The sequence below is a fragment of the Doryrhamphus excisus genome, linkage group LG2 (genome assembly GCF_037039965.1).
Source record: "Doryrhamphus excisus strain RoL-2023G ecotype Guam linkage group LG2, RoL_Dexc_Guam_v1.1, whole genome shotgun sequence".
NCBI classification, from domain to species: Eukaryota; Metazoa; Chordata; class Actinopteri; order Syngnathiformes; family Syngnathidae; genus Doryrhamphus; species Doryrhamphus excisus.
This window is the reverse complement of record NC_136358.1, coordinates 4,731,478-4,756,738: the sequence shown is the minus strand read 5'-3', so window position 1 is coordinate 4,756,738 and position 25,261 is coordinate 4,731,478. Positions and strand designations below refer to the sequence as shown.

Genomic DNA, 25,261 nt, shown 5'->3' with positions numbered 1-25,261 from the left:
TCATATAGGAACAGGTATTCCGTCAGTATGAGGATGTCACTTGAACATAAATGTTCTTAATCCACTAGAGGGGGCACGCACCATGTGTTAAATCTCTAACAGCCTCTCTCAAAAAAAAAGATAAAACTTTTTTGGTGAATCTTATGTTAAATGCTTTTTTGCCCATGAATTATCACTGACCTTTTGTGATCTCACTCTTGCACTTAACTCTTCAGGTCTTTGTGAGTACATTGTCTATAGTCATGTTTCTATTATGCAACTATGTAACTATTGACCCTTTCAACATTTATTTATTTATTTACTCATTATTACTTCATTATGACTTATGGTTTCTTTACAGTGATTACATACCTGTGGAACTGTGAATTGCACTGTGTGATGAATTCTATTGCAACTCACGTGCATGTTCAAAATAAAAGTTGAAGTCAAGAAGGTCAAGATGTCTTATGCTTGTCACATTAATTCAACATTTAAGAATTTTATTGTGCAGATTTGTTGTATATTGTTTAAATTTTTGAGCCTGAAAACCTGAAACCTGCATGACTTAATATTGCGATATTCTGGCTCTCTTTCATTAGGATTAATGTAATTGTGACACACACACATAAGCAAGGCCAATTTGTACAATGAACGCCTGATGCTGTGGTTTACACTGGGCAGCTGTGGGAGGAGATGGACATGTCTTTAAATGTCAGATCTAGGTCAACATCCTTTCCTTGGACTTGGATCTTCTCCAGACAGCCTCTCAAGAAGGAGCCCATGTCATCTTTACCTGAAAAGTGATGAAAAGTCAGTCGAATGTAGTGTAGAAGATGTAGATGTATTTTAATGAAGTGTAATCTGACCGAGAAGGCCTCCAATGGCAATGTGGCTTTCTCTCAATGTGCTCAAAAGGCCTGAATGCCTTAGTGGAGTGAGGAGCTTCTTCGTGACCTTTGAGTCAGCTCCATCATGCAGTACTTCCAGCAAATCAGTCCCAAAGGTCATCTGTAGTCTGCTGAAGTTTTCCTTGAGACTCATTTTATGACCACTGAAGGAGAGTGTTACTTCCTGTGAATCCAATAGGTGTTCACTGTACAGGCTCGGGCATAATGAGTAAATGCTCAAAAAAATTATTCCTCAATTGTCTGTATTATGTCTTATCTATGCGCATACCTTTGTGGTATTATCAGCTACTAAAGTGAACATTGGCGCCAGGCCGGGAGTCCTGATACTGAGAATCGCACCGTCCATTTTAGTGAATTCTCCCCACAATTCAATCTTCACACTGTGTGAATCAGCAATCTGCAAAACTGCAACAAAGACATCCACAAATAAAAGCCAAGGCATCAGACCAAATTTTCTGAAGAATTATGCAATATTTTACTACAAATAAACACACCCGTGTGCCCCCCACCTGAGGTGTTGACAATGACGAGACCACTTCCGGGGAAGAAGCTCCCGGGTCGGATGTTTTGATAGCACGGCCAGAGCTCCTCGGCCTCCGTCTCCCAGGGGATGCTCAGGTTCAGCCAGCTGCCCCCCCGCACACAAGCGTCCATCTGCGGCTCAAACTGCAGCCAAAAAGGCAACAATGCATTTTGCTGAACACGTGCGGAAGAACGCGTTCGTTGGCGAAGAGTCAAGTTTGGTTGGCGCTAAAGACTTAAAGGGTGCAGCTACATGCCAAAAAGGCCAGATGTCCTCCATTGTTGCTCTTTGTTCACAGCAAGGTGGTTTAGTTAATGGTGTACCTGAACCAACATCCTCTCCTTGGGTATCAGGATCCCGCCAAGCGCCAGTCTGAGGTCCCCTGAGATGACCTCCTCTATGTTATCAGACTGCAAACCTGCTACTAGCCCCATGGCGCCGTCCACCTCCAGGATCACAAAATATCCTTGGTTGCTCACCTCCAGCTTGGAAGTCGAGACAAAAACAGTGAGACATGTCATTCACCTCGAGAACCCCAACCAGTAGCATCACAGGACTCACCGTGTGCCATCGCCCGTCATTGAGCTTGGGGCCCCCCGCCACGTTGACAAGAACCCCGCTGCGGCTGATTTGCATGAGAGGGAATCCGTCTTTGAGGGACAAAATGAACCAGTCCCTGCCGCTTTTGGTGTCCCCGTAGAAGATGGCTCCTTCTGGGTCATACGTCCTCAGCTGAAAGGATGACTTAATGCTGCAGAAATGGATGAATCAAATCAGAGAGACATTAAATGTCAGCGATAACCGACAGTGCACTCCTCACACACTCTCTTATCTTGGTGAGGTTGACGGCGATGTGCATCAGCGGCCTCCATGCGTTTCTGTGCTGGCCCAGGTAAACGGTTGCATCCCCCGAGACTTGATTCTAAACGCCACAGGTGACATTATAGCAATGTGAAAATAATAACTGCCGAGTGAACTTCATAAAAATATGTATCGAAAGTACCTTCCACTGTCTGTTCACCTGCCCCTGGGCTCCCCACACCATCGCCGTGACGCTCAATGCGAGTAGCAGGAGTCCACCTGCCATCATCCCCCCGTGTAGCGTATGGTCTCTCAGGTGTCAAGCTCGTCAATGGACTCCCAAGTATAGGAGAGCTGTAAAGGTTCTGGAGGAGTATTTAGTCCTGGACTGTGCGCTGGTCCAGAGGGCAAACATGCCAGGGGGAAGTGCATGGTGTATTGGATAGAGGGGGGCGGGTAAACAAATGAGAATGGGTCGCAGGACAACACACAGTTCATCGTGCAAAGGGCGAAAAAAGCGACCATTACAGTAATTATCCTGACGTAACTGATGCCCTACAATCTGCATTAAATTAAGCCTGTGTGAGCAACAGGTGTTTTCGCAGGAATGCTAAAACAGTGTGTGTGTATTGTGGAGCTGGAGATGACATTACTTGGAAACTTTCAGGAATTCTTAAATGTCGACAGAGGAAAAACACACACGACACAACACATGATTATTTACTGTAAACTGTAATGTACATGCAATACCGCTTCCATGCTGCACATTTCCAGAATCATTCATTCATTCATTCATTTTCTACCGCTTTTTCCTCACGAGGGTCGCGGGGGGGGGTGCTGAAGCCTATCCCAGCTGTCTTCGGCGCCAGCCAATCACAGGGCACATATAGACAAACAACCATTCACACTCACATTCATACCTATGGACAATTTGGAGTTTGCCAATTAACCTAGCATGTTTTTGGAATGTGGGAGGAAACCGGAGTACCCGGAGAAAACCCACACAAGCACGGGGAGAACATGCAAACTCCACACAGAGATGGCCGAGGGTGGAATTGAACCCTGGTCTCCTAGCTGTGAGGTCTGTGCGCTAACCACTAGGCCGCCGTGCCACCCATTTTCAGAATCAATTAATGACAAATTCCACTTCACCTTTTATCCAATACAATGAGAAATGTTTTTTTTTTAATCCGAAAAATGTGATTGTCATTGGGTCATCAGGTTAATACTTTATTTTGTTTGATTGCAGCAAAGAGACAGAAACAGGGAGAGAATTGGAAAAGGAGACTACAGACTTTGGGAGAGCTGAGGCGACAAGCCTTTGTATCAAATCTAAAGACAAAGTCCTCAGGCAACATAAAAACATCTTTTTTTTTTTTTTGAAAAATAACACGAAGATATTTTGTGGGCTCTCTATGGCACAGTATTTTCCTAGACATGATACACAATACCAAAACAGTTTAGCCACACCCCTACATCTATGAACAGCTTCATAGCGAACAAAGCCATGAGATCTATCTCCAAATCATATCTGAAGAACAACCTTCATTTTACAAATCTAATTTCTTATGCCCGTGACAAGGCACCTTGACAGCTGAAATCTGGCAGATCCACATCTCAATAGTAACTTTAGATAAGGATTTAAATATCAAAGCAGAGGCACATTCATTAGAACTAAAACTTACAGTAGACAGATTGTTTTCCAGTCCAGTCACGACAATACGAGTCAAATGGCATGCTTTTGGTCTGTATGACAACCGCGATGGTCCAGAAACACATGTATGTCCATCTACAGGAATGGATTAAAATATTGCGTTGGAGACCACAAGGCTTTTTCTTTCTTTTTTTTTTTAAATCTTTAGACACAACCTTACAAAAAAAAAAAAAAAAAAGACAGATGGCCCGTTTTGTGAGAGCCGAGGGACACGATGCTTTTGGTTTTTTGTCACTCGCTTCATCGCTCACCCCTGTCCTCCCGAAAAAGACACGCAAACGCTTGTAACTGCACCCAGGGGGTAATGCTCGTGCACCCCTGCAGTCGGTCACGCTGTGTTTTCACACCCTCGCTTGGAACCAAAACGTGCCTCGATAGCGCTTGAAAGTGACTGTTGGGCCTACGGTGGCGATCTAAACAGAAATACGGAAGATTGACACGGAACGGAAAGGAAAAGCTGTGCGCGTGGTGCCAGATTTGCTTGAGCATACAAACAGTTAGGAAGCAAGTGTCGCTCATGCTTTTGTGGATACAGAACCCAAGTTTACTTGACATGTTGCTAGGACTACTGGATATATGCATACCAGACGTTATACTGTTCTGTAATAGGTTATTGGAATGAAAAAAAAACAAACAAACAAAAAAAGAAATGAAACCAAGTCTAGCATTAATGCAGCTGTACTTCATTAACCGCGTGACTAAAATTTACATTCATATTTTTAGGTTCAGGCCCCCTTGAAGCCGCCTTCACAACAATGTGGTTGAACATACAAGAGATAACACATAACATAAGCAACATAGCCCCCCCCAGGGGGGCGTCTGGGGGGGTGTCCGGCCGTCACTTTGGCTGCTCATTGTCAACTCAAAAGTCTTTCCTGCTTCCTTTTCTTTATCCAGAAATACTGTAACTCAATACCCTGAATCCATTTGATTTTTTTTTTTTTTTACATTTAAATTCCTTCCTTGCTGTCACTTTCCTCGCCCTGCTTGAGGAAATGGAGCCAATTTCCACTTCCACTCCACAAGAGGGGGAAAAAAAAATGATCCAAGTTAACTCTTTATTTCCTCTCTTACGTAAAGGAAATGAGATGAAGGGAAGTGCAAAAGTTAACAGCCGGCAATTCTTTACCCAGTGACCAGCTACATATCCAAAGCAGCTACAAGTGCCCCCTTTAAGTGACCACTACTTGTCTATTCGTGTGCACATAAGGTATAAACTATGGTGAATGCTGTACAGATCCTACAGTGTCATCGGCCACCAAGTGATGACGGTGTGTCGAGACATTGACCTGTCGCTGTTGCATCTAAGCTTCTTATTGACCACATATTCCTTTCCATAGTCTACAGGAGCTATTTCGACTAAAGTAGGGATGCTGTGTGCATCTCACGCAGAATCATCCAAGCCACTCATGCACATATCATATTAGTCATAGTGCACACACACACACACACACACATATATATAACTTTCCTCCATATGCAGTACAAGCTTTGCTCTCTGCAGATGTGGTCATGTTCAAATATCTAACACGTTTGGAGTTGCTGTGATGAGCGACAACGCATCCCGCCCCCCCACCCAAAAAAAAAGCATTTCTCCTGGTTGTGGGTTTGATTATACAGAGAAGCTTGTTTTTTTCCCCCACAGAAAAACACACCCTGTAAGCAGTTCTTATTCTTATATTTAAGATAATAGAGCAGGTTGGAGAGGATGACTCATCAAGTTCTAGATCTACAACACGTTACGGCAAAACAACAAAGACGGAAGGAGGGAGGGTTAGTGATGATACAAACACTGACCTCCCCTTGGCGCTTTTAGCTCCTCCCCATCATTGTCACATCTACTCTTATTGGGTGTCTACCACTGGTCTATAACGTGCTCATGCACCCCCGCTTGCTCCTAGCCCATACGGGCGTGTCCAGAATCCTTATGGTGCTGTTATGGTTTGTTGCTGCCGCCGTCTCGCTGCTTTTTGCCGCTGCTGCCGCCGCCACCGTAGAGGCTGGGGTTAGCCACCAGCGGGTGAGGCGCGGCGCTCATGTAGGGTCCCGCACCAGCTGCGTAGTTAAAGATGGCCGGGAGGAAGGGCAGCGGCTCCACCTTGTCCGCGCCGGGCGCCATCATGTTGAGAGCCACAGGAAGAGCTGTCATGTTGTACGGGTAGGCCAGAAGCTGGGACCCATAGAGGAGCTGGTATGGGTCCGGATAGAATGGAACCTTGGCCAAGTCAGCACCATTGGGCACCATCACCTTTCCCAGAGGACTGAAAGGAAGAGCTCCAGCAGGGTAGGAGGGCATGAGGAGGTTGTCTTCCTGCTTCTTGGCCAGGTGATAGCTGTCTGGCACTATGAGAGGCAGGGGATAATCCTGAACGGGGTAGCACACTGGCGGGGGATCCACTTGCTGGGCATCTCTGGAAGTGTCCTGGCGCTCGGGCTCAGGTGGTTTCTGTGCCCGGGGGAGGAGTAGTGCGTGAGCAGAAGGGCGGTCCCCGGCACTGGGAGCCCCGATGGGTAGCATGAGGCGTTCCAGTCCTTGTGAAGTGGACTGCTGGTTGGCCGCCAGAGCTGAGAGTCCGGTTGCTGCGGCAGACTTTGGAGTGTGTCTGTGTGACGGGGGTCCATTCGTAGTGGTCAGAGATGGGATGTGTTGGGGCGACGGCACAGGACTCAAGGGCTCCTCTTTGGGGACTAACAGCGCCGTTTGGTCCTCGGAGGTCTGTACAAGGCTATTCATGTGTTGGGCCCTCTCGATGTTTTTGTCCCGCCCCCTTTCTCTCTGTTTCTCTAGTTCCCTTTTTCGTTCTCGCTGTCTCTCTAGCTCCTTCTCTCGAGCCAGTATGGAGGACATTGTGAGGTCTTGTGCTTCATTGGGCGACGGACTGCGGGACGGGGACTGGACTCTGAGATCTTGGACCAGTGCGGGTTCCTTGTAATCAGCATGCACAAACACAGCACCCCCGGCCTGCCTCTCTCTGTCCATAATGACCCCATCCCGTTTCATGAATCCACCATCCGAGCTGTTCACAGTTGTCATGGAAACAGGGGGAGCAACAGTGGTTATTCTGGTCTGTGATGTCACGGGCACGTGAGCGGAGGTGCTGGCGGGCACCGTAGCGTGATGAGCAGGGCTCGCCGTTCTGTCTAGATTCTTTTTGCTAGGTGTACGATAGTCCAGACATTCAGGCCTGTTCATGACCAGCACACTCTGCAGAGTAGGGGGCGTCGCGGGGGAGGGGAGCTGGCTTTTAGTGGGCGCCAAGTTCACCGGGCTCTCTGGTGGGGGTGCAATCTTTGGGCTGGGCTTTCTCTCGGGTTCCGCGGGTGTAAACTGGGTCAGTGCAGACTTGTCAGTAGATTCCGCTGTCTGATGTTGGGGCATTGGTTCACTGTGATGGTTGGCATGCTGCGGGGATTCTGACGAGTCACCGTTATTGGGGAGGTCTGCTGTAGAATAGCTGATAACTGAGACGACTTGGCCTTTTTCACGAACCGGATCTCTGCTTACAGACGTTGTTTTCAGCTCTGGAACATTGTCTTCTTTTTCCCTTTCTGGAGAACTGCTCAACTCGTGGCGGCGGATGTGGCGAGCCAGTGCAGAGGATGTCTTGCACACTTTGTGACACTGTGAACAGGTGTGCCGTGATAAGGCCCGCCTGCTCAGACGAGCGGGACTGGAACTACTTGCACCTAAGCCGACTTGGTCCACCTTTTCTTCACTACAGTCTGCCACAGGTTTAACCCATTCCTGTTGTTCGTCCATCGCCGCCTTATGGAGGGCAGAGGAGAAATCTGGGGGCTTGGGATGTTGGCTTCTCTGGTGGTCTTCCAGCTTGTCTCTGGAGGGGAAAGTGGCTCGGCAGAAGAGGCACACAAACTCCAGAAGATGACTCAGCTCGTGTTGGTCTCGCTTGCCGGAGCTGGAGAACCAGCAGCCACAAGTAGTGCACTCTGCTGCATTCCCATTGGTCCACGGCCGCCTTTTAGGTCCTGGTGGAGTCACAGAGGAAGCAAGTGGAGGTTTTGGGGAGGATAGAGAAGGAGTGGAAAGCTCAGGAATGGCCTCCTCCTTTACTTGTTCTTCTTTGCTTTCACTCTTTGACGTGTCAACCTGTGGCGGCTTTATGCCCTCTTCCTCGTCTTGTGACTTCTCTGTTTCTGTACTCCCGCGCCTTTTCAGCCTCTCTGCTCTGCTCTTCAGCCGCAGAGCACGCTTAAACTTCAGCTTCCTCTGCCAGGTCTTGAACCTCTGCAAGTGCGCCTGGGTTTTTTTCTTGGGCTTGTAGGAGTAGTAAGGCCGCCACAAGTTGTCCTCCATGTCGTGGTCGCTCTCCTGTTCACGAACTTTTTGCCGGAAGTTGTACTCCCTCACATCCTCCTGGGACTTGACAATGTTCTCCACAGCCTCCTCCTTGGAATCTCCTCCTGAGTCGTCCTCCTCCTCCCCCTGGCTGGCCCTGCGGTGGATGTGGTGTTTGTGATGCACTGAGGTCATCTCACCTCGCTTGTTTTTGGGGGGAGAGTGGCTTTTGTCTCTCCTCAGGTCTGTCTCCGAGATGCTGCGCTTCACTATGGCCTCCTCGCCAATACGTACGGTGATCTGGCAGAGTGGGCCCGTCTCTCTGACCTGTGACCCCGTCGATGGCGAGGGCTGCTTTGAGTTGTCACTCTTGCTGTGGGACTTTCGGGACTTGAAAGATGACTTTTCTGTGTCCACATCCTGTCTACGTTTCGCCGGATCTGAGCTTTCTCTGGACCTCTTTCGATGGCCGTCTGTACTGTCTCGCTGCCTCTTGACTGACTTCGCGGTGCACTTGTGCGAGGGTGGATTCACGCTGCTTTCCGGGAACTCATCCTTTTCAGTTCCAGGAGAGACTTGGTTGCTGTGCATGATGACGGAGGATGACACGGCTGTTCCATGAACTATGACGGAGGGTTTGGTGTGGCAATACGTGATCACAGACGGCATACTTGTTGAGTCTGTTCCTCTCGCCGCTTTGTGACTTTTGGTTTTGCTGCTGCTAGACGTTTTGGAGCTGCCTTTGACTTGCTCTGAGTCTTGAGCCTCGCTGTTGTGTTTTTTAAGCTGGGGTGTGTCTGCTTGGGGGAAGGGTGGCAGTGTGGAAAGATCCTTGTTTTCAGCAGCCATAGAGACAGGGAAGTCAATTTGGAAACCATCTGGGTCAGGCTTGACGCTCTGAGGATGGGTCCCGCTGATGAAGCCTTGTAGGTCTCCAGACTCCGGAGCGCAGCCCAGGCTGGGCAGGGACAGGGAAGGGGTTTCAGCCGGTGTCATAAGCAGGCTGTTATGCAAAGTGTCACTGTAAGTCTTATAGGGTCTCTTCTGTGAGCGCATGGGGAGGAGCCGGTAGAGCTTGAGGGCGTTAGCCTTCTGCTTGTATCCACCATTGGCGGTCTTTTCACTGGAGATGAGGCTGGGATTGATGCCGTGAATGGTCTTTTGGTGCGTTTTCAGATTGTAGTAGGTAGCGAAGGCATCCCAGCAGAAAATGCACTGGTAGCGCCGCTCTCCGGTGTGCCACACCTCGTGCTTGGTGCGGTACTCGGCGAGAGCGAAGACCTTGTCGCAGTAATGGCACGGGTACCTGCGGCGCCACGAGTGCACGTTGGAGTGTCGCTTGAGGCTGGACAGTGTCATGTAGGAGCGCTCGCAAACTGAGCAGAAGTAGATGACATTGCCGTCCACCACCTTGACAAAATGGCTTTCATCGGCGGCCAGAAGCTCTGTGGCTGCCGCATCATCACCTTGGATTCGAGCCAGCAGGCTGTGGGCTTTTTTCTCAGGCCTCACCTTGCTGGCGTCTGTTTCTTCCTCGAGTCTCACTTCGCCCTCCTCCAACGGCTCCTCCTTTGGCTGCACGGCGACAGGCGGGCCCAGTCGAGAGGGCAGGCCCGACACCCTGCAGGAGGCCTCGTGGGAATGCAGTCTCTTGCTGTGAATGAAGACCTTGCCACAGAAACGGCAGCTGAGGGCGCGGCTTCCACGATGCAACCGCATGTGGACAGTGAGCGAGGAGGCTGAGCTGAAGAGCCGATGGCACACCCCGCAAATCAGCTCGGGCTTGAGGGTGTCGGTGGGGGAGTAGCAGGATGAGTGCGGGGGTGCGGTGAGACCCTCCGAGGGAGGAGGAGGCGGTGGAGGCAGCGGGGGCGGGAGGTGCAGCGTGGGTGGGTGTGGGCTTGGTCCGTGAGGGCTTCCCAGCTTTCCAGCTGGTCTCCCTGTTTTCTCCTTCCTGTCGCTTTCCCCGCCTCCTCTGTGATAGGCCGAGGCACCCAGACTGAAAAGGATCTGGGCCGTTTGCGAGGGCGAGGCTGTACCGTTGGCCGTCTTGTGGTGCTCGTCCCATCTGTCTCCATCATAGGAGCCCGCTACAGAGGAGCTGCAGGACCCCGGCACTGACTTGTGAAGCTGGGTCTCTGGAGAGAGTTTGGAGCACTTGAGGGGAGGCGGGGATTTTATATCCTTCCTGATAAGTGCATGTACTGTCATGGGAGAGGAAGAGGAGGAGGGTGAGGAGGACGGAGAGCTGTCGTGCCTCGAGGGCTTAAAAGGTCTGTGCTTTACGTCCATGGTGGAGTCCAGTTTCCATAGTGACCCCTCATCTGAGCTCTTAGAGGAAGGCCGCCGTCTGTGTGGGGAAGAGGATGATGATGCATTACGACAGTAGCTGGGTGACGTCAGCGAGGCCGGGAGGGGGCCAGCGCTAAGTGGGAAGCTTAGCGTGATTTTTGCATTTTTAGGTCCATTGGCCATATTATCTAGTCTATCCTCCATCATTGCGTCTCCTCGGCCACCATGCCTTTTCCCCTTCATCGCCAGCCGCTCAGCTTCCTCCTGCTGCTCCTCTTCCTCAGGCTGAGCGTCTGGTTTGGCCTGCTTTGAGTCAGGAGTGTGAGGGGGGTCTGCAGTGACGAGAGTCAGCGGAGGGGAAGACAAGTGCTGGGTAGCGGCGTCCTCGGCTTGGCAGTGTGTGATGACACAGAGGGGCGCTAACCCAACAGCCAGGTGTTTTTCACTCAGACGAGACTGAATAAGGCCCGCGTGGATGGGGTCCCGCACCTTCTCCCCGGACACCATGACCAGCTCCCGAAATCTGAAATGGAGAAGCAACTGTATCATCATGCATTTCACTCAAAATAAAGCAAATACATGACACTTGAGCTGCAACAGTAGCGGTGGATCAGGAATGACAAGTCAGAAGGGGGGGGGGGTGAGAGGTGGGGTTCATTTACCGTACTACAATCAAGCCTTTAGAGATATTCCATGGAAGATTCCCATACGGATTGAGATTAACTGCTAATAAAATCTCTTTCCTGGAAGGGACTGACGCATGTATTTATGCAGGGAAGATAAGGAGAGGAGATTTCATGCAATTGCGCAGCAAATTTTTGTTTCGTTGCATCCGATAGAACACGGGTGGGAGCCTTCAGAACCAACAACCGGCTATTTGCATTTTTCTCCATTTTATTGTCCACACTGCCACTTCTCCATATGTAAAATGACTGGGCCTACGACTCGACAGGCGACATTATGCCATTACTTATTCAAGAAGGGGTCAATTAGTGAGGGCTCTGCTGATTGGTGAAAAGAAGACGGCATAAGAACTTAAATGACGTGAGCCGACAGAAATCCTCAGTCATGCTTTGCTGCCTGCGTTTTTCAAGCCGGCGAAGCAGCCAGGAAGGCAGGCCGCTGTAAAATTCCACAGGCAGCACTGAACAAGCAGAAACTAGGTCAGCACTGTTATTGCAGAGGGAAGAGGAAGGAGAGAGAGAGAGAGAGAGAGTGAAAGGGTGATAGAAAAAGGGCAAGAGAAAGAAAGAGTGAGACAGCGAGAGGAGGAGGGGGTGGGGGGGTGGATGTGAAACAGGAACAGTCGACACATCAGACAGACAGGAGCCCGGCAAACACGCACAACAACATGGAGAGCCGAGGCACGGCAACGCACAAAACACTCCGTGCACACATGCCCACAGGCTGAACAACATACGTCAACAAAGTAGATGACAGGAAGTGACGCACACTCTTAATTAGCATGACAACGGGGGAGGGGGGGGGGGGGTCATCCCTAATCGGCATGTTTAGCTGCGGCTGACCTGCACAGGCCTCCGTTGTGGCGCACATTTTGCCGAAGGCTAAACACCCATCCAGGAAATCCCTCATGGCAACAGCTACAGGTGGGCGGACACGCTGAGAGACGAACACTTGTGCTAAAAATGTCACCATCTCATCTGATGCCTGCGCCATAGACAGAAAAATGCGCTACAAGTGCCCCTGTGCCCCCCCCATTAAACCCCCTCCCTTACAGTTTTTCATCTCCCGGTGACGCACACACGAGCGATATATATGCACAGGCAGAGGCTACGTGACGGAGGCGGTTTCAAACACGTGTTCAGTCCGGCGACATGGTGAGCAGAAACACACTGCCATTAATTTGGCCTGTTTGCGTGCATCTCTTTGTATCTCCACATGACTAAGCAAAGATATTTTTGGATCAATAATAATAATAAAATAATGACACCTCTATGCGTCTTTAGGCATTAGTCGATAAATCAAATCAGGTTGGACGAAAGGTTTTCATTTGAATTCTTCATCTTAGCAAGACACTGAATGCTTACTACAAAGCCCTTCTGCTCTCAGCACACAAAGCCAGGTCCATAATGGCATGCTTGGATGAAAAAAAAAAATAAATTATATTCCGCTTACTCCGGTTTCCTCCCACATTCCAAAAACATGCTAGGTTAATTGGCGACTTCAAATTGTCCATAGGTATGAATGTGAGTGTGAATGGTTGTTTGTCTATATGTGCCCTGTGATTGGCTGGCGACCAGTCCAGGGTGTACCCCGCCTCTCGCCCGAAGACAGCTGGGATAGGCTCCAGCACCCCCGCGACCCTCGTGAGGAAAAAGCGGTAGAAAATGAATGAATGAATTTATTCTGCTATTTAAAGTACATGCAATCCGCACAATTTGAGCAGAATTTTGAATTGATACGCAATTCTGGCAATGTTAGATGTCTGCTACTTAGTGTTTTACAGTGCAATATGAAGTTACTTACAAGTAGGGATGAATTACAAAACTCTATCATAACAGAGCTGGACGCTCTTTTTAAAGTTTTATTGTCGAGTTTAACACTTAACTATCGGGGTGTCACAAGATTAAACGTAACAATATTTCTTGCATCACAAGAACAAGGCAGCCTGAACCAATCAGACTGTGAACTGTGACATCACTACTGTGATTGATAACATGGAAGTGGCAGTAAACAAGGCAGGATTGGAGCTTCACAACCTTGCAATCCTACCTAGCTCGGTGTTCCCGGCATCAGCGAGTTAAACAGCTGCCGCTGCGTTCATGTCCGTGCAGAGGCTCTAGTAAGTCTACATTTGATTTGTCAGATCGAAAGCACGTAAATGTTCAAGTCTGCACCCGTAATCAGAGCTGTACTATTTGCACTTGTTTCAGTCGCCTACTTTACATCACCGGTGGAAGTGAGTTAGCTTCAACTTACAGAAATGGAAAGTCAGTTGTATCAGTGATGATGTAATGGAAAATAAAGGGTTAAGTAGGTGTCTTACTTCATTAATAACTATGTACTGTGGATACAAAACACAAAAAGCATCACTAAAACTACACACACAGCATAAATGATCAGTAGTAGCTGCCGTCATTGTTTTTACTTTCATCATTTCAAGTTTTTGTGTCAATATGTAAGAAAAAAGTTGAACAGTTAAAAGCAGCATAATTAGGTCATACGGGGAAAATGTACCTGAATTGTTTTCTGACTCAGTTAAATAAAAACTCTTGTTTGTCCAGTCCTACATTTTGTTATTGTGGTTTTCTAAAAAAGTTAGGTTAAAATATTGTATCGTCCATGTGAACCCAATATCATGTATCATGTATATATCCTGCCTCGTGACTGTACACACATTTCTCTATGCCAACATAAAACACAACACTATGCTTATATAAAATAAATAAATGTATTTAGTATATTATTGAAGTATTTAAATTACTATTCCGTTCCCCTTGCATGTCACAAAATTCAGTAAAAATTCATTTTCCTTTTTTTAAGTACTGGTTTGAGCACTGTTTATGAACCAGCACTGTTTCAAAAGTACAGATTTAGCACCATACTGCAATATGTGAGCGATCCCCAATTCTACTTACGAGATGGTACCGGTAAAATATCCCATTCAAGCGCTTGGTGCAGGCGCCGGCGTCTACGTCTTTTGAGGTGAAGTACAACCAAACTTTTGAGCGTTTCAGCCTGAGCATTTTTAGCTGTCTTGTGTGCAGGTGAAAAACTAATAATCAAACGTAACAACGTTTAACGTAACGGTTGACTTGACTTCATTTCAGTATCACTGAATTAATAGTAACTATTAATTAATAGTAATTACTGGCATGTGTTTAGTTTTAGAATATGGTACCAAATTTAGTAAAAACTGCATCTTTTAACACAATTCCCAAATGATTTCTTCACGGACGTGAGGGTGTGATGTCCCCCATGAGCCACAAACATCTTCCGTTATTCCAGAAGAAGGGCGGACATGATGGTCGTGATCAAGCAGAATAATGACTTAATGATATCTGGCAGCGGTACGCCATCATCGCTTGATGTACGTGTGTGTGTGCGCGTATGTGTGAGAGGTCAAGGGGAGGAATGTGGGGGGGGGGGGGCCCTCGGTGTTCCAGCTGGCGAGCCAGCGGCGAGGAGCATGTGGGGTGGGGGAACGTGTCGGTTGGGCTTTCTTCCCCCCGTGAGGGGCGACCAGAGGGGCCCAAATCAGAGCAGGAGCAGGTTGGTGTGTGACGAAGACTGTTTATGTGTGTGTGTGTGTGTGTGTGTGTGAGAGGAGCCATCGTTGCAAGTCCCGCCACTGAACTTTCCACTACCCGCCCACCCCCTCCAGGCTAGGCCATGAGGTGGAATCAGCTGGATGGGATGCATACAGACACATTCATACTATTGTACCAAGTTGTTTGTACATGTCACTGTGGGCAGATCAGACAAGACGCTCACAAGCAACAAAAACTCCACCTTCATCATCTTTTTCATGTCATCTCCGTAAAATAAATGCCAATTCCATCTTAGAGCAGCTTCTACGGCAGCAAACAACATCCTCATACGAGTTTAGGACTTTTGGCAGGACTTCACGCAACTTTTGAATCATCGCTTTGCTTTCCGTACCGTCAAAATCAAGGACACGGTCCCTGTCAACGAGCTTTTACTATTGGAAAGAATGTCGGAAATAAAAGAAGCGTCTGTAACAGTGTAAACAAAAGCTGACAAGGGGTACTCGGACACTAAAAGGCAAGTTCCAACAGCCAGTTCCTGCGCGACCAAAACAAAAATGGATGACTTAAAAAGTCCAAACAACGGCTCGCAGCTGACCTATGAACGCTAATCCCAGTCAGATTGTGGATGATACTTTCCATACATTTAAGGGGGGAGTTGGCCTGGCATCCATGGAAACCAGGAATGCTGAGTCGTTGGCAGCAGATGCTGGGCTGTTTTGGAAAAAAACAGAGCGTCTTAGAGCAGCAACAAGAGGCTGGGCGACATCAATATGCCCTCTGCTTCTCCGGCACAACAACAGGCTGCTAAAATGGATGACACACACATACACGCACACACACACACACACACACACACACACACGGGGCGGCCCACAAACCAAAACAAGCCACAGAAACACTCCATGCACAGAGGTGTGTTTTAAAGTGGAAGGGTGTCCCGTCACGTTTTTAACGCCCGTTCTGACCTGACAATCCGGACGACACACACGCTTGCGTGAATCCAAAAGTTTCACCGCCGCCTCCGAGTGAGTCGGGGGAAAAAAAAAAGAAGTGCGACAGAGGCGAGGATGAGGGCGACGAAGGCCTTGCTGCTGGCTCACGCATGCAGAACAGAGAGCCAGCACGTACACACACACACACACACATACACGCACACACACACACACACATTTGAATCAGCGTCCATAAACATGCGCCACATGAAAACACACACACACACACACAGACACACACACCCACCAGCGCTCACGCCCCGACACAGGCATGGCAAAATCAGCAGCTCCTCTTCACGCACAGAAAGCAGGAAAGGAAAGCGAGGCGGGGTTGGGACAAAAGTCAGCCTCTCTTCTGCTTATTCTGCCACTCTGTGTGTCAGGGAAGGGAAGCATAGAAGAGAACGTACCTCGGAAAACCTCCTGCTGCATCTCTGCTGCGATGTGTTCTCTCCCCCAAGCTCCCTCTCTCCCTCTCTCTCTCTCCCCCTTCGGTCGCTGCATGCGTACATCTCTGAGTGAGAGAGAGAAAGCAAGAGAAAGAGAGAGAGAGAGAGAGAGAGAGAGAGAGTGTGTGTGTGCAGGGACAAGCAACACACACACATGCACACGCACACACACACACACCGGGCAGCAGTGTGTGAAGACAGAGGGCAGGAGGAATGATTCTCACACTCCCAACTTGCCTCCTCTCTCACACCACCACTCCGGAGTGTTTTTCCAAATTTTTCTTTTCCAGCAAGTGAATTCCCCCAAAACCCGCCACCCCCCACCCTCACCATACACACACACACACACACACATGCACGCACACACACTACTTTATACACACAAAGCCCAGTGATAGGGAGAGGGAGGGAGAGCAAGCGAGCGAGTAAGAGGACGCCATTTAAGCAGTTTGTTACGAGCGCTGCAAGTCCCCAAAATGGCTGAAAACAAACAGGAACCCAGCCAACTCACAAGGTGGACGGACGGCCAGGGGAGTGAGAGGGGGCACAGACACACAGACAGACGGACGGACGGACGGAGAGGACAAAGTGGCAGCAGGCAAATGGCAGATGAATCAAGTTTCCAAAAATGGAGGCACTCAAAAAAGCCCAGTATTGGGACACGCCTCTTAATCAATCAATGGATCAATCAAGGTGGGACACCTTTGTGTCCCCTGCAGTGTTCGAGGAATGAATGACAACTGTATGTGTCCAACTTTTCGGGAAGTCCGATAAAGGCACGTTTGGATGACTTTGGTGTGGATGAACACCTTTGGGATGAACTAGGCCAAGAAGGCCATCCTGTATTTGAAATAAATGTCTCCAAGGGTCACTGAGAACAAATTTATTTGGTATCCTCTGAGACGCGAGAGGATGTTGAGCGGTGGAAGAATATTCTTGTGACGCTCTGTTGGTTCTGTTTTGTTGACTTTTGTTTCCGCCTATTTGCCACTCCTTTTGTTTTTCTCCTTCTTAGATGACTTAGGAAAGCTAGAGGCGGTACCATCGCTCCGGAAGAGACTTCCGTTCTGATTGGTGTCAACCCTCGAGTCTGCGTGACTGCATCACATGGGTGATAAGCTAATCCCTTTGGCTGCTGTCTGTCAAAATTAAAGAACCGCCCTGTTCAATAGACCCACATAGACCCCAGTGAAGCTCAGCTTCCCTGGAAGTGATGATATTTTGTTGATTTATCCAATCAGCGTCTTACTGTTTTGGTGTGAGCTACCATAAGTTAGCATCCGTGAGATCAAACTCACTCAACAGCAGATAAATGCTCGACATACTCACAAAAATTAAGTACATTATAGCGCACTTTGTGTTCTGGACTTTGGAGCAGATGCCTCGGGTTCGAATCTCCACTAGTAAGCGTCATTGGTATTCGTCAGGACAGGCATCTGGAATAAAAGGGACTCAAGCCAAAAATCACATTGCGGATCAAAAAGATCTGCTCTGTTATCAGGAAAATGCCGAAAGAAACAAACATAGCACACTTTCAATGAAGTTTAAATCTCCACTATTTTAAGTTTAACAATGCATATTTGACCATTTTTTTAATTAAATTCAAAGGAGAAGTTAAGCTTCCCTTGTAGTCAATGAGAAATCGCCAGAAGTGTACCTGTAGTTGTAATGTATACGGGTATGGGAACCCTACTATGGGTCTAGTGATCTAGTGGTTAGCGCGCAGACCTCACAGCTAGGAGACCAGGGTTCAATTCCACCCTCGGCCATCTCTGTGTGGAGTTTGCATGTTCTCCCCGTGCATGCGTGGGTTTTCTCCGGGTACTCCGGTTTCCTCCCACATTCCAAATTCCACATTCCAAAAACATGCTAGGTTAATTGGTGACTCCAAATTGTCCATAGGTATGAATGTGAGTGTGAATGGTTGTTTGTCTATATGTGCCCTGTGATTGGCTGGCGACCAGTCCAGGGTGCCCAAAGACAGCTGGGATATGCTCCAGCACCCCTGCAACCCTCGTGAGGAAAAAGAATGAAAATGAAATGAATTAATAAATGAATGAAAAAATAGAAAAAGGAAAAATGTAAAGAAATAAAGCTGAAAAGTTGATAGGACTATAATAAAATAACACAAAGCTTCGCCTGTTGCGTGGTCATATAGGCATGTGCTGGCAGTAATTAACTTGAGGTCGTGCATTAACACTCAATTATGTAATCAAGCCCCACATACTTCATTATCAGCATTTCAGACCAAATATGAGGTGCACAATGTATCTGTGCTTGCTTGCTATGGTGCATTCAAGGACTGTCCAACATAGTGGGGACGGGTCACTGCCCACTGAAACAACATCCATCCATTTTCTATGCCGCTTATCCTCATTAGGGACGAAGGGGGTATGCTGGAGCCTATCCCAACTGACATCGGGTGGGGTACACCACTGGATTGGTCACCAGCCAATCACTGGGCACATATAGACAAACAACCATTCACACTCACATTCATACCTATGGACAATTTGGAGTCGCCAATTAACCTAGCATGTTTTTGGAATGTGGGAGGAAACCGGAGTACCCGGAGAAAACCCACGCATGCACGGGGAGAACATGCAAACTCCACACAGAGATGCCTAAATGGAGACTGTGTGGCCATCATGCTAAGCACTCATCCACCGTACGGCCTTCACTGAAAGACAGTCAAACAAAAACAACATAAACATGCAAGAACTGTGAGATTTGTAACTATATGTTTACAATAAAATATTTCCAAAATATTATTAAAACATTTTTAAAGTGTTTTTTTTTTTAATCATTGCACCAGAAGTGGCAGTAGTTGGAGATCCCTGCTATGTGTAATGTCTATTAGACTTTTCACAAATTAATATTTATTCATATTTTCAATGTATTTTTCACCTGTCCTCCTCGCTCCTTGTGGTGCTGTCACAGTCCTTTCGAACTATGCCCCCCACCCCCCCACCCAACCAACTGAACCCTGACGCCAGCCGCCTGCCCTTTCCCTCTTGCTCTCTTTCATCACTCTCTCTCTCCCTCACCCTCATTGTACACTGCCACACTGGTCGCCATGGGAACCGCTCCAGGATTGGGTGTTGTTCCTGTGACCTCTCTGGCGGCTCTCGGGAGTTGGAGGACAAACTTTTTTTTTTTCCCTCTTCCTCCTTCTCCTCCCCCCCACCCCCACCCACGCCCCCGCCCCACACTTGCCCAGTCACTCCAGCACGTTTTCATGTGACGAAGAGTTACATCTCGTCCAAAAGACTGGGCAAAAAAACGGCAAGACATTTTGAAAAAGTCACACAATAGTATGTGTGTATGTGTGTGTATGTGTGTGTGGGGAAAATCCATGCACGTGCTCACCGACAGCTCTGCATTGAGAGGCGCCTCCGTTGTCCAGCCGTCCCTATTCATGGCTCTCTGGCCTAACGAGATCACGGCTTTTCACACTGTGCTACCAAGCGAGACACACGTCTGAACGGCCAAACGCTGGAAGCCATCTTTGTCTTGGGAAATATGCAGCATGTCGATATTTAACTGTTGTAACACTATGCGGTGTATTAATACCAGAAACTGGCTAGATTTCTCATGTATATGGACAGCTGGGATAGGCTCCAGCATACCCCCGAAGTCATAGAATCCAATATATTCCCGCAACCCTAGTGAGGGAAAGCGGCAGAAAATTAACAAATTAATTTAGATTTATATTTAATATTTAGCTGTCTTAGGGCGAGAGGCGGGGTACACCCTGAACTGGTCGCCAGCCAATCACAGGGCACATATAGACAAACAACCATTCACACTCACATTCATACCTATGGACAATTTGGAGTCGCCAATTAACCTAGCATGTTTTTGGAATGTGGGCGCAAACCGGAGTACCCGGAGAAAACCCACTCATGCACGGGGAGAACATGCAAACTCCACATAGAGATGCCCGAGGGGGGAATCGAACCCTGGTCTCCAAGCTGTGTGGCTCCATTTATTTTAATGTTGAATTATTTAAAACACACATTTAATTTCTACCTCAAATATAAGAAAAGTGAGCTAAATATTCAAAATATACAGCTAAAAAACATTTACAACAGTTTACATTTAGCACCACATAGCTACGACCTCACAAAGACAAACTTTGGTGTTTTATACATTGTTGATTATTGTCAATGAAATAAATCATTACAATGTTAGTGTCAGGTTTGAAAGGAGCCAATGGCTGAGCGCTTTCATTTTTACCTGTACCTCTTGCTGATTGGCTCATTCATCATAAGGCAATTCTAATAATATATTTTAGCGGGTTGACCATTATTGCCTGAAGTGCAGCATTAATAGTTCCAGGTTGTAGTATTGTTCCCCGTCTCTACTGAACAATGGCGGCACCGTGTCTCCTTCTTATCCACTTGGTTTTGTCCATTTATGTAATTCCCTGGGAAGGTTAAGTGTTCCTAAACAAGAGATTTTAACGAGAGAAGAGAGCTTTAAAGCTCTGGCTTCTCCTTGGCTTGTCATGACTGCACTTGATTTGTGCATGACTATGGACAGTTACACTTTGCGTTCCTTCGAGGGGAGCAACTATTGCTTTTTCCACTTTTCTGACCTGTAAATGTTGTTACGATGTTGTATTTAAAGTGTCACATAATGAGGTTTGTGCATTTGAAAGCGACCCCTGGAAGAAGTTTCGGATGGCTCTGCATGTCGATGTGATCCGGAATTCCTTATGTGGGCTTCAGATTGCCTGCATTTAATAAACGCAGACATACATATCGGGAAATCCTTGGGAGCACTTGGGAGTGGGACCAATCACAGTGGCGTACCTAAATGAAGGCCGGGGGTGGAGTAAATTAAACAGAAGCAGGAAGTCTATAAAAATGCGGAAAGAGGTGCAAAATCTGGAAGATCTAGAAAGTTTTCTGTGCGGGTTATCGTGTGTAGCTGCTCTATAGGAGTCCACACCTCAATACAAAGCATAGAAAATGAGCATAATCGGTCCCATTTACTTTGAAAAAGATGAGGAAAAGTAGCTTATACACTGGAAACGAATATACCAATACCTGTAATGTGTACCATGTGGGGATGCCTAACCTGTACCATAACAAAAAAATCTGATTCCCCCTCATATAAATTAAAGTTGCTGGTTTGACAACATGGATGATGCCAGGAAGATTCAACAATGGAAAAGAGAAAAGTTTGTGATTTATGTCCTCCTCTAGACAAGGAGTGACCTAACTTTTCCATAAGATAAAAACAAAGGATGCCAGGGAATTTTGCCAATTAAGCGTAGGCCAAGATACAATATATCAAACTGTTAAAATACATTTATACTTTGCATTATAGATAACAAAGTCAGTGTCACACATTAGAGTCAACATTTTCCTTGCTACATTTTTGTTTCAGTGTGATGCCGAACTTTGTAATGTACTGATGTGGGTTATGTTTACATGTAGTATTTTTCAAATATGCCACAAGCCGTACACGCCTGCTCTACCGTTTCCGGTATATAAAAAGCGCCATATTTATAATGACACGAGGTCACGTACAAACAACAAGGTCATTCTGGAGGGCGAAGACCCCACCCCCACCAAAGCCAGCATACAGAGAGAGTAAATGAAGGCTGAGGAGATAACATAAAAATAGCACAGTGTAAACACAACTGGCTCAATTTTAGCACTTTGACTGCACTGGCTTCCACTAAGAGGTGTTAATGCAGTGGTCTCAAACACGCGGCCCGCGGGCCAAATGTGGCCCGCAGGACACTAGTTTGAGGCCTCCGCCTTGATATGAAAGTTTAATGTTAGTGCGGGCCGCGCAAGTTTGATATGGATGCTGTATGGTATCATGTACCCAGAAAAAATTATTACGTTTGATTAATGTTCATGCTAAAGGTTAAATAACTGTTAATAGTTATCCTCCCTATCCGTGTGGAAGTGGTAAGTTTTTGGCTATTTATGTTTAAAGGAAATAACTTGAAGGCTACCGTTTAGGTCGCTAGCGCTCTAGTTTGCGAGTTAGCATGTGTCTCAAGACCCTGCAGTTGCGCAATATGTTGTAAATAAAAAGAGTATAAATGTGACTATAGTCGTGTTTTGTCATGTCTACAGGGCTCTAATAATGCTTTGTTCATTTTAATCTGAAAAAAATAATTTGTCTACCCACCAACTATATGTGGTTTCATAAGTTTTTATTATTTGCCGTTTTATTATTATTATTATATTTATTTATTACTGATTGATTGATTTTCTTTATTCTTCATTTGTTTATTTTTCATCTCATTTTGTGCAGAAAAATAAAAAAGATATTTGAGAACAGTGGAATGTTTTATCAGAGCTTTTATTGTAGAAAATCGGAACCAAAGCACTGAAAAAGTTTGTATATTTTTCTGTTTTTAATAAATGCGTTTTTTTTTGGGGGGGGGGGGAACCTGATGCGGCCCAGCCTTGCCCAGACCCTAGCTCAAGTGGCCCCCCAGGTAAATTGAGTTTGAGACCCCTGTGTTAATGTATATTATATTCATATTTGGTACCTTGCATTCCAATAAACCAACGTCCTTTCTGATGTCATTAACAAATGCTCATGAGTACTCCATGTTTGTGTTTGTCTAGCACTGTTACAAGAATGCTAATAAATCCTTGTGATTCTTGATTGTCGTCACGCTGGCCGACTAAATGTGCTTTGTGCTTCCCGCACAAGTTTTCCGGTTACTTTCTGTCTTGCCAGACTTCTAGCTACCTTTAACAAAACAAAATAAATAATGAGCTTGTCTTTTCTCTCTCTGAATAAACGACATAAATGAAAATGTGTCAGACGTTACCTCCAAAGTACACTGGAGGGTCAGTACACATCCTCGCTCAACTCAAGAGAAAGGATGACTAAACAGCTCTGCAGCTGACTTGGACACACATCAAAGTGGGAAGTCCAGAAACTTTGGAAGGCCTCAAATGTCAGTCAGTGGTTTCTTAAAGAGGAAGCGGCGGCTTTACAAGGACGAGGGAGCCGTGTGTGTGTGTGTGTGTGTGTGTTGTTCTGCGGCTGGCGCCACAAAAATGTGAGGATATGTGGAGGTCAAATGCAACAGCGCCGTTTGCAGCGTTGACAAATGTTTGCACACTTGCACGTGTTTTATTGTAAAAAAAAAAAAAAGTGGGAGTGCGGCCTCGGTATATTGTGTGCCATTTCTAATGTCTGACACAGTCGGAGTGCACCAGGGTCCTGGGCTGAAGCCACTGCAAAAGTGGTTTCGGGAATGTGTCAACACAAAAACAAAGTCGTGAAGAACTTGGTACTCGATCATGCATGTAATGTTTTCTCCTTCATGCGATGCATTGCTTTGAGGACCAACCTAATTATTGGGTTCACGTTGGAAGAGACCAACTCCAATGTGGGTTTCCTCCCTCATTCCAAAAACATGCTAGGTTAATTGGCAACTCCAAATTGTCCATAGGTATGAATGTGAGTGTGAATGGTTGTTTGTCTATATGTGCCCTGTGATTGGCTGGTGACCAGTCCAGGGGTGTACCCCACCCAATGTCAGTTGGGATAGGCTCCAGCATACCCGCGACCCTCGTGAGGATAAGCGCCATGGAAAATAGATGGATGGTTTCCAAAGCATCACTGTTGATTACTGTGACTGTTAGAAAGTTGCCACTATTTTTCATGAACTCAACATTATGACTAGTTTAAAAGTACATTTAGTAAGCCGTGTATGCTGTTTTTGTCCATGCCTGTCTCATATGATGATAGAATGTCAGTAATGGTAAAGGTAGAGGATTTGTGCATTATTCTGTAAGAATCGGAAAAAAAAAGAAAAACTGTCACATTTTCTTCCTTAGCCTGTTCCGTCACCACTGCACTACACTGGTTCAGGAACTCTTGCATAATCCAAAACAAACAACCTTGACGATGACTGAAAATAACTGCTGTCTCAATCGGCACACTTCCGGTCTTACGCTTACGTTATTCTTTTGAGTGCATAAGGGCGTTCAAACAAAGAGCAAAATATAGTGAGTGCACTGTCAGTACCCGTCAGATGTTGCAGTAAACATTGCAAAAATGGTGAGTCCACAGCGGTGGACACCTATCGCCTCACCGCTCGATAATCTCTGATTCATTTGACAATGAATGTAATACTATACAATTCAAATTATATTTCATCATTATTCATTCATTCATTCATTTTCTACCGCTTATCCTCACGAGGGTCGCAGGGGTGCTGGAGCCTATCCTAGCTGTCTTTGGGCGTGAGGCGGGGTACACCCTGGACTGGTGGCCAGCCAATCACAGGGCACATATAGACAAACAACCATTCACACTCACATTCATACCTATGGACAATTTGGAGTCGCCAATTAACCTAGCATGTTTTTGGAATGTGGGAGGAAAAACCCGGGCATGCACGAGAACATGCAAACTTCACACAGAGATGGCCGAGGGTGGAATTGAACCCTGGTTTCCTAGCTGTGAGGTCTGCACGCTAACCGCTAAACCACCGTGCCGCCCTATTTCATCATTATCATTACTTTTAATTATAATAATGATGGCGGCACGGTGATCGAGTGGTTAGCGCGCAGACCTCACAGCTAGGAGACCAGGGTTCAATTCCACCCTCGGCCATCTCTGTGTGGAGTTTGCATGTTCTCCCCGTGCATGCGTGGGTTTTCTCCGGGTACTCCGGTTTCCTCCCACATTCCAAAAACATGCTAGGTTAATTAGCGACTCCAAATTGTCCATAGGTATGAATGTGAGTGTGAATGGTTGTTTGTCTATATGTGCCCTGTGACTGGCTGGCGACCAGTCCAGGGTGTACCCCGCCTCTCGCCTGAACACAGCTGGGATAGGCTCCGGCACCCCTGCGACCCTCGTGAGGATAAACGGTAGAAAATGAATGAATGAAGAAAATGAAATGTAAATATTGACACTGATCATCCGAAGTGCTGCCTTCTTGGTAGTGTTTTTATTTTTGGCCACCTTGGTTTTTGGTTAAAAATGCAAATTCTCACCTTTTTTTTAGCCGTCAATCGAGGAGTCATCATACCGCACGTTGCAGCAGCCAGGCCGCCCGATCTGCACAGACAACA

The 25,261-nt window shown here is 46.9% G+C and overlaps 2 protein-coding genes across 7 annotated transcripts; both read right to left on the bottom strand.

The window, feature by feature from the left end:
- Window positions 1-536: 536 nt before the first annotated feature.
- shbg (sex hormone-binding globulin) lies at window positions 537-3,016 on the bottom strand. 2 transcript variants are annotated; one of them, XM_058068031.2, is made up of 8 exons: window positions 2,414-3,016; window positions 2,235-2,332; window positions 1,972-2,161; window positions 1,734-1,895; window positions 1,382-1,553; window positions 1,156-1,292; window positions 846-1,050; window positions 537-772 (listed from the first exon to the last, which is right to left on the bottom strand). In XM_058068031.2, the coding sequence occupies exons 1-8, from the start codon at window positions 2,498-2,500 to the stop codon at window positions 648-650; spliced, it is 1,176 nt and encodes a 391-aa protein (XP_057924014.1). In that variant the 5' UTR covers window positions 2,501-3,016; the 3' UTR covers window positions 537-647. The 2 variants fall into 2 exon arrangements, with proteins under 2 accessions (XP_057924014.1, XP_057924015.1); XM_058068032.2 differs by having other exon boundaries at window positions 1,397-1,553; window positions 2,414-3,007.
- Window positions 3,017-3,420: 404 nt separating this feature from the next.
- zbtb4 (zinc finger and BTB domain containing 4) lies at window positions 3,421-25,228 on the bottom strand. 5 transcript variants are annotated; one of them, XM_078795950.1, is made up of 3 exons: window positions 25,184-25,228; window positions 16,149-16,252; window positions 3,421-11,037 (listed from the first exon to the last, which is right to left on the bottom strand). In XM_078795950.1, the coding sequence occupies exons 1-3, from the start codon at window positions 25,214-25,216 to the stop codon at window positions 5,862-5,864; spliced, it is 5,313 nt and encodes a 1,770-aa protein (XP_078652076.1). In that variant the 5' UTR covers window positions 25,217-25,228; the 3' UTR covers window positions 3,421-5,861. The 5 variants fall into 5 exon arrangements, with proteins under 5 accessions (XP_078652076.1, XP_057923842.2, XP_078652089.1 ...); XM_058067859.2 differs by lacking the exon at window positions 25,184-25,228 and adding an exon at window positions 15,388-15,457 and having other exon boundaries at window positions 16,149-16,449; XM_078795963.1 differs by lacking the exon at window positions 16,149-16,252 and having other exon boundaries at window positions 25,184-25,205.
- Window positions 25,229-25,261: the final 33 nt, after the last annotated feature.

Excerpts from the sequence above, each read along its gene's own strand:
- shbg (XM_058068031.2), bottom strand. The coding sequence starts at position 2,500 with ATGATGGCAGGTGGACTCCTGCTACTCGCATTGAGCGTCACGGCGATG. Across the intron at positions 1,554-1,733 it reads AGGAGAGGATGTTGGTTCAG|TTTGAGCCGCAGATGGACGC; the intron begins GTACACCATTAA and ends TTTTGGCTGCAG. Across the intron at positions 1,293-1,381 it reads CTCAGGTGGGGGGCACACGG|TTTTGCAGATTGCTGATTCA; the intron begins GTGTGTTTATTT and ends TCTTTGTTGCAG.
- zbtb4 (XM_078795950.1), bottom strand. The coding sequence starts at position 25,216 with ATGATGACTCCTCGATTGACGGCTAAAAAAAAG. Across the intron at positions 16,253-25,183 it reads GATTGACGGCTAAAAAAAAG|AGATGTACGCATGCAGCGAC; the intron begins GTGAGAATTTGC and ends TCTCTCACTCAG. Across the intron at positions 11,038-16,148 it reads GCAGCAGGAGGTTTTCCGAG|ATTTCGGGAGCTGGTCATGG; the intron begins GTACGTTCTCTT and ends TCTCCATTTCAG.